We start from the raw sequence: 13,948 nt of genomic DNA, 5'->3' as shown, positions 1-13,948 counted from the left end.
GTGATAATCCTAGAGTCTCTCTCTCTCTCTCTCTCTCTCTCTCTCTCTCTCTCTCTCTCTCTCTCTCTCTCTCTCTGTCTTTCTCTCTCCCTCCCTCCCTCCCTTCCTCCCTCCCTCCGTGTGTGTGTGTGTGTGAGTGTGTGTGTGTGTGTGCAGGTGCAGCCAGACATGTGTGACCATGTGGAGGCCAGAGATCAATGTTAAATGTCTTCATCACTCTCTACCTTCCTCTTACTGAACCGGCTTACTGGTTTGAATAGAATGATTGGCTACGTAAATCCCCAGGATACTCCTGTGTCCACTTCCCTGCTGCTGGGATGACAGGGGTTTTGCCACCGTGATCTTCTTTTTCCATGAGCAACAGGGACCAGAATTCAGATCCTTATGCTTATTTAGCAAATGTTTACTGACTGAGATACTCCCAGGCCTAGAGTCTGTTTGGCTAACCCAACAGGGATGGACACCTGTTCACATTAACCAAATTCTAGAGTGGAGTTATTCATGCTGTAATTAACACTGTGTTCACACAAAGTTTAAAGCCACAGACTTCTGAAAATGGAAAGGCTTAGGAACCTCTGTGACTGTAGCCCAGATGTGTTCAACCTGATGCTCTATATTACAGGGTGACACAAGGCAAGTGTCACAGACTTCAAATCAAGTGGCAGAAACTTGGGACTTCTCAATCAAGACAGAATGAAGTCCTTTAAATTCATAGATGTGATTGTCATGTACGAGCGTTCTTGCGTGTGTGTGTGTGTGTGTGTGTGTGTGTGTGTGTGTTGATATAAACTTTCAGTTCTGAGGAACAAAGCAGGGAGGTAGCAAGGTACTGGTTTGAACTAGTTGATATGGCATGTCAGTTTCAAATTAAGAATGAGGAGTCAATGGATTGAAGTAAACTAAGTTTCCTCTCCATCTTTTTGTCCATCCCTTTATCTCACCATCCATCCACCCATCCATCCACCATCCATCCATCCTTCCACCCTCTCATCCATACCTCTATTCCCCAGTTATAACATCTATCCATCTATTTCCACTCTATCAAGCCTACACAGACCACTCCAGTGCTTTTCTTCCTGGGTTGCTGTGCTCTCTCACCCCTCTAAGATGTCCTAGGGTTTCTTCTGATTCTGGAAGCTTCTTTCATATTCTTTGCACACTTCACTTGGGAAAGACCGATGGGAAAATGCAACACTGCAAACTGTTGCTATCCAACCCCACTCCCGTATGGAAAACCCAGCAAAACGCACCATCGCTCAGACTTGGGAGGCCTTCCTCCTTTCTGTCTTTCACTTCTTCACTTGGAGAAAGGAAGACTTGATGATAAGGAGTAATTCTGGGCTTGGGCTCCAATCCAAATCCTTCCGGATAACTAGTAAACAGGAAAACTTTCACTGCAAACTCAAGTCTCCTCAGGACCATGCCATGGTTCTTTATGGTAAAAGGTCACCCCTTAAAATCAGTATATATCAACATAGAAAAGCACACCAAGTCAATCTAAAACAAATACATCATAATGATGTTCACAAGTGATATTGAGCAATGGCTTTCCAGGCAGCTGGAGAATGCCTTATCCTTATAGGTTGTCCGAGCTCATGAACTTCACTTGTGCCTGCAGTAGAGACTCACTCATCTTTCAGTGCGTGTTCCACTGTGTGTCATCAGAACCACACTCCCAAAGCACTGGCGACTGTTGAACTTTGATACCACCCTACAGTGCCAGGGCTGGTTCCCACACTCTGGAGGACTCTGCTGTAAGCATCTTGGAAACATAGTAATTTGTAAATGCACACTTCATATTTTAGTTTTATCAGGGCTCCACACTTCACACATCCAGTTCTAATGGAAGCCCAACCATTCACACATTGGACTCCCCAAAAACCTTACAGGGTGGCAAACCCATTCATGCTAGTGTCCATGTGTCTTCTTCCAGAAGCAGAAAAAAAATACTTATAATCTGCAGTTCAAATATAAAATAGCAAACATAGAAATAAATCTTCCCATGTATAAGAATGACCACTGCTGAAATTTTGAGAATAAAATGTCCTACAAAGGGGCCTGAGGAGGATGCCACTCCCAATATGCAAAAGGGCATTCAGGTCCCCTCACCTGGGCTCCCACATCAAGAGACAAGGAAAAGCTGCCAGATTAACCAAGCACTGAAAATGGATGTTTTAATGAAAATGGATTAAAAAAATGGAAGAGCAAGTGTTCTCTCTCAGATAGAGGCTTCCCCGGGGCTCCCCAAGGCCTCTATTTAGTCCAGGCTGGCCTTAACCTCCCGACCTTGCTGCTTCAACCTCCTGCGGGTACAATGCTTGGCTTGCTAGAGAGTCGTAACTGAGTCAGCCCCAGTGACGGCTGATGTTCAATAGGAATAGCTTCGGGATTTAGAGAAGCCATTGTTTTCAAGTGATTAACCTTATAATTTATATGACACAAGTATGATCCAGGAAAGCCACACTGGGCATAGTGGTAGATTGAGGCCAGACTAAGCTACTTCTCAAAAATAAAAATAACAGCACAGCAGGAGAGAGATGCTTGGGAAGCAGTGAACACCTGTACTCCTAGCGTGCAAGAGGCTGGAACAGGGGGACTGCTGAGAGTTTGAGGCAGCTTGGTCTGCGTAGTGAGACCCCATCTCTACAAACGGAAGGAAAGATGAAATGACAGAGCCAAGTCTAATACCCTGCTGTCTTTTTCTCACTTCACTCAACACAGCTCTCTTGATGAGAAGCCACATTCACAGCCTCGGTATGAGCAAGCATCTCTAGCTGGATGACAGCTGGAGGTCAAAAAATTCCGGAATCTGAAATTTTTCAAAACAAAGTGATACTGTAAGCGGAAAATTCTACACTTGACCCCTTGTGGTGTTTCCCAATTGGAACAAACATGTACTAAACATAGTGTACATAGGCCACATATGTAAGGCATATTTGAAATAAATGAACATGTTGTTTACTTCTGGTACCAACCCCATTATATTTAATTTTACATACATTATATGAATACATATATGCATATACATCATATATGTAGAGAGATACAGACATGGATATATCTAGAAATGAGTGCAAATATTTCAAATTTTTTAAAAATCCAAAACATGAAACACATATGGCCCCTGAAGAGTCCAAGAATAAGAATATAGAAATATAGATTCCAGAAATAAGGATGTAGAAATAAAGAAATATAAAGCTGTAAGCCTAGGAGAATGAAAGCAGCTTTCTCGGCAGCTTAAGGATTAACTGTTAACAGGGGTCTTTGCTTTACAACCCATAGCTCTATCTGTAAGGCTGTAGTGGCCCTCTGCAAACTGAGGGTCAGCTTTTAGATGCCCCCCACCTCCCACCCCCAGCCACTCATGACCAGCAATTGATGTGAGCTGAGTTAACTTCTAAATGATGGGACGTACCTGACTTTTTGGTTGTGCATTTTCCCACACCCTACCCTGCTACACAAAACTGGCAGTATCAGGGGAGGGTAGAGCTTTGGTAAACACCAATCAGAAAGAGCCAGAAGAAACAATGACCTAAACATAAACACTAGTTTAACTTAAAAACCCAGTTAATGGAAATTGTTAAACACACACACACACACACACACACACACACACAAATAGGCAAATTATATCTGAGTTTTACCTCAAAACTGTAAAAATTCTTTTGCTCATGCCTTTTTCCTATAAAACGGGGAGGTCGGAAACAGCCCATTGCCACAGCCTTAGAAGTCTATCTCTGGGTGTGGTCTCAGTTAGCTGATAAGATTTTCATGCCCCGTGGAGATTTATTTTTTTTATTCTAGTTTTATTTTTTTCCTGGAATAAAGTTTGCTTCTGGTTTAATTGACTTTGGTAGAATATCCCCATCTTTGCGTGAGCCCCGTGGACCCAACAGTCCCAGGCATTTCATGTGAAAGAATAAATGTTTTCCACCTAAAGGTGCAGGGAGTTGAGCTGAGCGTACATGGGGTCAAGCACCATGACTTCAAGTGGGGCTTCCAGAAAGAGGGGCTATCCCCCAGCAGTTTATCAGTGTTTCTTGGGCAAGTGTGTCTGTTGATATTGTTCTGGATCCCTGTAGCTTCTGCAAAGAAAATTATCTCTAGCTTGTATGGTACATTGAATTATGAAATTTTTCCATACTAAAAGTGCATTTATCAAATATTAATGTTTCTGAAATCTGGCTTTTTCAAAAATCAATGTATGTTCTTAATGTTTGCCATCTTCTGCCTCAAAAAGTGAAATCAATTAAATATCTTAGAATTGTGGAAATAAGATAAATTATTATTATTTTTTGATGCCTCTAGTTGCTCAGTCACACAGATTAGGGGATGGCTCGGCAATTATAAAACACTACACACCTCTCTTGCTATCCAGCTCAACAGAAAGCTTCTTCCGTTTATACTGACCTATTTATTGATATGACCAGATAGCCTTCCCTTCTGTGCTGACCACTGGCAGAGAAGAAAGTCCCAGTTCTTACCTCCTGGTATTCAGCAGCAAAAGACAATGCATGAGGCACAGAAGGAAGCTGACATTGGAATTGTAAGTGGCAAAGATAATGTCCCAGTGCTCCTGTAGGAAGTCCAGGATCCTGAGGAGGCTAAGACACTCAGATAGAGACTGCTGGGGCTTGGAGAGGCAGTGCAGGATGACTTTATTCAAACTGCTGTACAAAGCACTCACGACAGTATCCCTTTGGGAAGACGGGCTCTCAATGACCTGAATCACCAAAAGAGGACACATGTGCACTCATGAGCTGTTTGCAACTTTATACACAGACCCAATTTACAACAAAACTTCTTTAGAAACAGAGCCTCTATTGAAGAGGAGGACCCATAAAGGTAATTTTCAGAATTCAAGTAGAAATTTATGTAAAGACAAAGATGCTAAGAATGGTCCACAGCCATATTTTGGTACATGAATTTAGTAATCAGAAGTTTCAGAAACACTGGTCATGTGGCTGATTTTCAGTATGAGAAAATACGTGTTAATATCTGTGTTTAAAAACAAGCACATTTAATAATAGTCACAACAATATTAACAATTGAAAATGTAGTTAACAATCACAGTATTGTTATTATATAACAACATATTAGATTATACGTAACAAAATATTTATATATTTTATATATAACAAAGTATTACATATTTTGTTGTTTGGTGTTATATATCATATATAATTAGATTATATATGTATATATATATTTATTTAGATGGTATGATATCATGAAGTAGACAATTAAATGACCTCACTTTAGGGATGAGAACCTGAGGTCAGAGTAGTCAGGTGGTCAGCAGGGTCACCTGGGACCCCTGAGCTGTGCCTTTCTTTCATATGCCCCCTAAAAGAGTTGGAGGCAATGGATTTTATCCCGTTGATTAGCAACTCAGGGGTGGCTGCAGAGGGCCAGAGTATGTAGCCGTAGCACAGGGACTCCACAACCCCATCTCCATCCATCCTCTACAGGCTATGGGTCAATCACAGAAGTTTTTCATTCTGTCAAGTTGGTTTGTTAGCTGGGTTTCCTTGTAGCAGAATGGCCAGTGCCCTATTTCTCGGCTGTGAAGTCCCATTTGCCTACAGCCTGCTGACAGGTAGGGTTCGTGTTCTCATCATTATCCCGTCCCCACCTCTCAAGCCACGCTTAGGGGCTGTGGGTGTGGAAGGTCGATGGCAGGAAAGCTGAACTGGGCCTGAGGGACCACCCTTCAGGGGATGCGGTGACTACCAGGCACACCCCGCATTTAAAGAGCCCCCACTTCTGTACCAACTTGGATTCTATCTCAACTCCTGGACAGACCTGGAGGAACCAGGAGGCCTCTCCGCCCACCAGCAGGTGGCTTCTTACCACCACGATGTGCTCTATGATGAAGAGGAGGATGTGCCTGGGATCTGCGGAGAACATCCCGCTGTACAGCTTCTCCACCAGCTTTTGGGTGAAGTGGGAAATACTTGCAAGGGAAGGAACAGCTGCAGCTTCTGGGTTTGCCTGAGACTCCGTACTCCCTAGATGGGGTAAGGAGACAGATGAATACTAGAGTCCAGTGGGCTTCTCCACCCCACAGTCTACAAGTCCCTTGTGGGGACCATGTCCCAGTCACGTGTATGCTCCAGTGTTCTGAAGACGGAGCCCTAGTAGGTGCACAGTGAGCATGTATTTACTTAAAGCCAACAGACCGTGACTGAACCAGTGATACAAATCAGAGGATGAGAAGACACGCAAAAGAATGTTCCTCCTGGGGCTTCTTTGACATGAAAACAAGCGAGCTGAATGTTCAAGACAGATGAGGAGGGCCCCCTTGACCATGCCATCATATTGAACTGATGTGTTGGCTAGATTTTAGTCAACTTGACGCAAGCTAGAGCTGTCTGGAATGAGAGAACAACAGTTGTGGAAATGCCTCCATCAGAGTGGCCTGGTCTCAAGTCAGTGGGGCATTTTCTCAACTAATGATTGAGGTGAGCGAGCACAGTTCACTGAGGGTGGTGGGATCCCTGGATACATGATCCCGAGTAAGAAAGCAAACTGAGCAATTCATGGGGAGCAAGCCAGTGGCAGTGTTCCTTCATATTCTCTGTTTGCATTCCTGCCTTAACTTCCTCAGTGACAGACTGATCAGGAGGCGTAAGGCAAACAAACCCTTTCCTCCCCAAGCTGCAATAGGTGATAGTCTTTTACCACAGAATAGAAAGCAAATTAGAACAACCTAGGAACGAGCAGACAGCCAGACTCACTTACACAGCAGGCAGTGTGTTCTCCTCAGTGTGTGGAGATCTCAGATGATTCCTAGAATCATCCTGAGTTAGCCAAGACTGTCCTCCACACCATCCAGGTCCCCAACCAAAACTAACTGTGGGGTTACTATGTCAACACTCTGCCTTTGTTATCCCCTACCCTCCTCTGTGCCAGATACCAAAAGAAAGTCACAAACAAGTTTCAACACTGTGCCACATAAGAAAATCCTAGAGGTAAGACATGTCACATGGGATTCCTGTGGCTCAGAAAACTCTGCGGGAACATGGGCTTGATTTTGATAAGTCTCAGCTGTCCTGTAACGAAGACCTCAAGTGTTGAGGGATAGTGGCAGCATCTTCATTGGGCCCTTTGATTCAAGAGATGTTTACTGTCAGTGATTCCATCATCAGCACGGTTAAAGAATATTAGAGTGTGCTGGGCTCAGTTATCTCACACTCCCGCAGTAATGAGCTGGGTTTCTGATGACGTCGGAGGAGACCGATGTGAACCCAGAAGACAGAAGGAGTTTCTAGCTCAGAATGGCCCAACTATTGCAGGGATGTCATGGAAAATAGAAACTATTCCCCCATCTGTGTCAGCAGAGGTCAGCAGACTCTTACTGAAGATTCATGCAGAGATGGACATGCCAGGGGATGGCAACGCTCAGCCTGGGATCTTGGTGACCTGATGTGGGAGTGTCATATATCAATCTGTTGATTTCATTGGTTAAGCAATAAAGAAACTGCTTGGTCCTGATAGGTTAAAACATAGGTGGGAGGAGTAAACAGAACTGAATTCTGGGAGGAAGAGGAAGTGAGCTCAGACTCGACAGCTGTGCTCTCTGGAGCAGAGACGCCATGCTCCCCTCTCCTGGGCATACGCGATTCAGCTCCGACCCAGGATGGATGTAGGCTAGAATCTTCCCAGTAAGCGCACCTTGGGGTGCTACACACATGATTGGAAATGAGCTAGTCCAGGTGCAAGAGTTAGCCGAGAAGAGGCTAGATATAATGGACCAAGCAGTGTTTAAAAGAATACAGTGTCCTTGTAATTATTTCGGAGTATAAGCTAGCCAGGCAGCCGGGGTGCTGGGGACAAAGCCCCGCCGCTCCTATTACTACAGTGACCCAATGAGCTGCCCCACACGAGGAACAGAGAACGCAGAAGCCACTCACCTCTTAGGGTCGGCATGCTACCCTGTCTTGTGACGTAGAATATGTCCATGGCACAAAGTAGGACCTCAGACTGGAAGTCCCTCTTCTGCTGACTGGTGACACCATCCGGAGAAGCCTGCAAACATGACCTGTGGCTGAGACGGCAGCCACTGAGTCGTCATGTCCTCTCAGTGACCACATGTTCTCTCCTGCCTAGTGTGGGCTGCTGCCTGGTCAGGATTGCCTTTATACCCTCCCCCAGAGTGAAGAAGCCAGTCCTAGGAGCACACAGTCAATGGGCAAATCTCTCAAGGTGAAATTGACTCTGGGACACAGCATGCCGCTTCCCCCAGGAATTGGAGCTGAGAATTCTTGAACAAACTTCTGCCCCAGAATTCACTTCCACAAAACACTCTGCTCTAAGGACCTCACATATGTTGCTCTGCCAAGACTGGAGGTTCACAGGCTCCACACCAGGCCACTGCAATACTAACAGTCAGTCTCCCAATAGCCAGCTGGTCCCTTCAGCCAGGAAGTGTCTGCCCTTGGGGGCCAGTCCCCTCCCACCTCCCACAGTTCACAAACACCCCAACATCCCTTTTAACCTACCTCCAGAAGTACCTCCAAGGGCAACCATTGCTTGGGGCTGGACACTCCAAGCAGCAGCTCCCTGAGGAGGATTTGCATGAACTCTCTCAGCTGCCTTCTAGCTGGATGTGACTTGAAAGAATCCTGGAACTCCTCTGCAGTACTGGTGGATTCAGGGGAGGTCCCAGGACTGCTGGTGTTTCCAGAGGGCTCAGATACTGGCTCCTGGAAGACAAGCCACACAGCAGCATGGTTGGCCTGGAAGCTTTTCCCCCATGTACCTCTGTTCAGAACAGTGTGGGCAGGATTCTCAACAAGCCCAGCTCCTACATGGAAATGCCTATTCTGCAGAGGCATTAAGGTTGGCCTAGGGCTAAACTGCCTGTACTGTGGCCACAGCTGTCTGAGATGTCCCATGAGAGCCACAGAGTCAGAGACCAGCAAGGAGGTGTAGAATGCTGTACTGGCCATGATAATGGCTTGCTTTGGGATACAGCTCCTGTCCTGAGTCACCAGGCTTCCACCTGCCCCCCATCCTGCTAATGCTGACAAACAGCACCCCCAGGTGAGAAAGACAGAGAGGGAGCTGGAGGATTTTCCCCAGATCCCCAAAGATGTCTGGAACTTGCTTTTCTTTTTCTTTTCTTTTTTTTTTTAAAAAAAAAGTGGCCAGAGCTCATTCCCCTAGATAGCCCAGGATGACATGGAGATGCTGGAAGCCAAACGACAGACCCAAGGACACATGGCCAGGGACTGTGGACTCCCGCCCTGTGAACTTTTCATGCGCCTTCATCTGTTGGCACCTCCCTCTGCTCATTCATAAAATTAATGCAGCTATTCTTAATTAAGCCATAAAATGAATTTAATGGCACCTAGGGATGTGGTGACTGCATTAATTAGCTCCGTGCAGTCTTGCCTGGAAAGGTGCCATATAAATTCACAGCAAATGGGAAACTTTTGCCCAGCCACCGCCTGCAAGGGGAGGTTCCGCCGCATTGTCTGTGCAACAAAGGCTTGGCGAGGCTGACTTAGTTGAGGCAAGGTAGGTTGAAGAGAACTTAGAAACCAGACCAGAAGCCCTAAGAAGGGCTTGTTGGCTGGAGAAACGACTGTGAGGGAGGGACTCCTTTCCTCTGCTTCCCTCCCTCAGAAGACTATATGGAGGAATCCCCTTGGGTCAGTGTGTATTTGGCCAAAATTCCCCAGCTCAGCAGAGGCTAAACCTGGCCCAGACACAGCACCAGAGCCACAGTGCCCGGCCGTGGACTTTGGGTGCCTGAGGAGAGTCAGAGCAGCCTGAAGCACCGTCCTTCTCCCTGCCTGGCCCAGGTCACCTGACTCTGGAATGTAGGCCTCTCCTAGCTGCAGCCAGCTGTGGGCTTCTTTGGGTCTTCCTGGATTTTTCACTTATTTTTCTAGTGAGTCACTCGAGTTTATGTGAATTTGTCAAACCACTGTATGGCTACTTTCTCATTTTTTACGTATCTTCTAGCCTTTATCTTTAACCTCCTTGTTTAACCTAAATGTTCTTGTCCCTTAGCATCCATGGGATATTGAGTCTAGAAATCCCTGAAGATATCAAAGTCCCAAGATGTCCAACTTCTTTCTAGAAATGATAGAGTGTTTGCATAGATCCTGCCCATATCTCTCCCCCCGCCCCGTCCTAATATTTCATCATTTCCACATGTGTGGTAGTGCTTAATGTAACATTAATGTTATTAAAAAGCATTGTTTATGGATGAAAAGTTGGGCATGTTGTCAACAGATAAGAACAAGTTTAATGGCTAAATGTATTTCCATCTGAGACAGGTAACACTCCCAAACATGGAGCCCATTGATATAGAGCACTGGCTAGACTCCAGTCCTGGTCCGCTGTTTATTTTCAGCTGACCATAATGGAAAGGACACAGGTTTGGAGGACCACATTTGTTAATCCTGGGAAAGGTACTGGTTCTTAGTCTTGCTACCCTTTAGCCAGATGGACCCTCAGGACACCACGCTCAGTCCAATAGTACACAGGGCCATTTTGCTTTCTGAGTCACTGTGTTCTCTGGCTGGCATTGCCTTCATCTGGTGCCGTTGGGTTATACAAAGCACCAGGGTCAAGCCTGTGTGCCGGGGGCTCAGGAGATGAGCACTGTTGCCATGCACACACTTCAGGAAGGGGCTGGATCAGGGCACCTCACTCAACACACTGGCTTTTCGGCATGTGGAGATGCACAGCCACTCCACGCCCAAGTCTGTGAGAGTTAGTGAGGGGCGTAAGTTCTGCTTCTGATATGCCCTACTGGCCTTCGTTACAATACGCAAACAAACACCTCAGCTCCCTCTGGGTCTCTGCTTCCTAATTCACCAGGCTCGTGACAGAAGTGTACATTTCTGCCCTTCTTCTTCTATTCGGTTCTCGGGCCCTCGTCTCACCTCCTCCCCAAGGCTTTTGACTCACCTGCTCCCACACAGCTCTGACGCACCCACCTTTGACCTCCCGGGACTGCTTTTGCGCCTCAAACTCACACATCTTCCCAAAGCCTCAGCTCTAACCTTCCAGCAGTCAATATTCAAGACCTCCTCTCCTCACCTCCCAGTGAGTCCTGTATCCTCACTCTTCTTGATCCATCTGGCTCTGAGCTGGGCCCTCACAAATCTACTGCCCAGAAAAAGACCTGGATCAAGCCCAAGGGGCGCAAAGACACAAACAGTGCTAAAAACAGAAGGTGGACGGCAAGACAATGGCATCACCTACTCCCTGTCTGTGGCACAGATAGATGGCAAGAGGTTCCTGGCATGGGATAACAGTTTCCCAATGCCAGGGTGGTATACATTCCATATATATTTGAACTTGAACTATGTTCAAATATCTCAGTATTGAGGTTTCTAACAAATAAAAAAGACAGACAAAAAACTGGACTCTGGAGCTGAACTTGACCTTGAGCTGCACCTCAGCTAAGAGAAGGGAAATGACCCACATTGTTTATTCAGTGTCCAGTCAAGATGCTTAACGTGCATTTTAACTTTGGGAGGCAGGGAGGTACTCAGTCCTTCAACCGTGAAGGGTGATGCTGTTCATAGCTGCTCACTCTGAGGCCTCAGAACAAGGCGAGTCCTACCTTCTGGGCTTCCAGGGGGAAAGTGATGATGGCCAAGGTCTGAAGGAAGTCAGGGGTCCTCCATGCTGGGTCCTGGGGGTAGGAGCGTTGCACCAAGCCGAGGAACTGAAGAATACTCCTGGGGAAGGTTCGCTCCCAGGCACTATCTCCTGAACCTGCAGGGGGCTGAGGACACACTCTGTGAGTCATGGCCTGTGACACAGCATACAGCAGCATGACAGGGGCAGGGGAGCTGTGTGAGAAACGGAGGAGCTGGAATCCGTGGGGACACCTTCCAGAGACTCCATATTACAGGCTGGGCAGCAGCAGGCACTGCTCAGAGAACAGGTGTGGACATTGTTCTAAGTGTTTCACGTGCAACCCTTCATGCACCCCAAACCTTTAGGGAATAGGTTCCATGTTTACCTCTGTTTTGCAGTTGGACACATAGGCCTGGGAAGGTCCACTCCACCAGAGACCACCCAGTAGGTGAAATTCAAGAGTGAGTTGAGGAGGTGTGCTAGGGGCTTCTGGATCCCCACACTATCCCTGCTGTAGTAGACTTGGCATACTGGACTCGGGAGAATATGCCTGTCAGTGTTCAGCCTAGCCTTATTCAGCCCAGAGCTGATTTCCCCACTAGAGACTCCACCCTGACCCACACTGGGGCCCACCTTAACTGAGCAGGGCTTAAAGAGACCTAGCCCTGCCAACCAGGAGCCAGGAGTTCTGTGCTGTAGTGAGCTGGTCCCCGGTGCCATATCTGGACATGAGTTTCTTCCCACAATGTGATCTCTTCTCTGGTCCAGGCTACACAAATGAGCCTCCACTACCTGGGTCCTGACCAACCCCTGTGTCTTCCTGGACCCCAGTTCCCTTGTCTAATGTGCACAGTTGCCCATCTAGAAGCCAACGTATGCCCCAGCTGGAACATCCAACCATTGTCTGGGGTCTTGCTATTCTTAACAGACACCTGGAACTTCAAATTGATCAGCCTCATGCTTATGCCTATTCCCTGTATAGTTTCACCAATGCAGAATCAACACTCCACCTATGACAGATGACTCCTATATAGACACTGGTGCCCTTCCTTTGAGGGCATTGATTGTTCAGTGGCAGACCCTCTCATACTGGATTCCTTATTTCCCCAGCAGCGGGCCCGCTGGTGCTGACCTGGTGGGCTTGGGTGGGAATGGCCTGTGCTCCAGAAGGTCTGGACTGTGCCTCATGCTGGAAAACTAAAATCTAGTGTATGGAGAAGGGATAAGCAAGACATGGGAGGCCCCTGGAATCACACATCCAGACCCCGTGTGAGTTGGAGGTGGGCTGGAGCAGATAGGCAGGGAGGAACTCCCCGCAACAGCCTGCATCTGGGTCTCCTGTTAGTTCTACAATGTTGGGTTTAGAAATGAATGCGGAGAAAAGAGTTCCCAGGGCTCCCTCCAGATGGAGCCTTTCCTCTACCACTTAACGCTGTGTCTTTGGGAGTGAATCTTACCCTTCCTGCACGGTGGGTTCCAGTTCTGTCAACTGAGAACCATGCTAGGCCCATTTTGGAAGATTGTTGCCATGAGAATAAAATGAGAAAGTGTAGCCATGTGGGTATTTTCAAGTGACTGGCCTGGGGTAAACACAGAAGCAGCTGGAAGATGAGGTCAGATACACATATGCAAGACTTGGGCTTTTGGAAGAGGAACTTGTAGTTTTTTTCTGCCACTCAACAGAGATCCCTAAAGCTCAGGGCATACGGCACTAATGCTGAGGACATGTGCCTTTGCTGCCCTTCAGCCAGGGACTCTGCTTGGGTGAATTAACCCCCACAGCTTCAGTTCTGACATACCCACAGTGGAGACATTGTTGTCGACTGTCCCACACAGCAAAATGAAAAACAAACCCACCACCAAACCTAACAATGGAAAAAACATGTCAAGGACATACAGCAGCCAGAGCCAGCCCAGAGTAAGACCTGGTGAGCGCACACATTGGCTCTTCCACCTTGGAGAACAATTTGGCACTATAGAGCGAAGTAAGCTTATAACCCATAACTTCCCTCCTAAGTACATTTCCAACAGAAAAGAATGTGTGCCTCTGCCAAAACACACATGCTACAGGCTTGCAACAGCATCATTCATGGTACTTCAGAATGGCAAGATCTCAGCATCAGTAGTGATTATCTTCTATAGGATAATCCTCAGCAGTGCAAACCATGACCTTCAGAACCATGGGAGTGGGTCCTAGAACATGACGGTGAGTGAAAGCCAGGTGCAGAATATATGCCCTGTGTTTCCATTTATGCTAAGATCAAGAACAGGCAAGCTGATCTATAGCACTACTTGGCAAGGGTGTGATAGGAAACAAAGAAATTTTCTAACTGAAAAT

The 13,948-nt window shown here is 46.7% G+C and overlaps 1 protein-coding gene across 4 annotated transcripts in view; it reads right to left on the bottom strand.

Moving 5' to 3' along the window:
- The window catches only part of Wdfy4 (WDFY family member 4), a 228,178-nt gene that overhangs the window by 113,505 nt on the left and 100,725 nt on the right, over window positions 1-13,948 (bottom strand). For all 4 annotated transcript variants that reach the window (XM_075988751.1, XM_075988750.1, XM_075988752.1 and 1 more), the window contains 6 exons: window positions 11,591-11,755; window positions 8,505-8,708; window positions 7,917-8,031; window positions 5,854-6,011; window positions 4,485-4,723; window positions 1,251-1,372 (listed from right to left, as the gene is read on the bottom strand). In XM_075988751.1, the coding sequence (XP_075844866.1) occupies window positions 1,251-1,372; window positions 4,485-4,723; window positions 5,854-6,011; window positions 7,917-8,031; window positions 8,505-8,708; window positions 11,591-11,755 (1,003 nt within the window). The remainder of the gene's footprint in view (window positions 1-1,250; window positions 1,373-4,484; window positions 4,724-5,853; window positions 6,012-7,916; window positions 8,032-8,504; window positions 8,709-11,590; window positions 11,756-13,948) is intronic.

Source organism: Microtus pennsylvanicus, chromosome 10 (assembly GCF_037038515.1).
Source record: "Microtus pennsylvanicus isolate mMicPen1 chromosome 10, mMicPen1.hap1, whole genome shotgun sequence".
Classification (NCBI taxonomy): domain Eukaryota; kingdom Metazoa; phylum Chordata; class Mammalia; order Rodentia; family Cricetidae; genus Microtus; species Microtus pennsylvanicus.
This window is presented reverse-complemented; position numbering and strand designations above follow the sequence as displayed.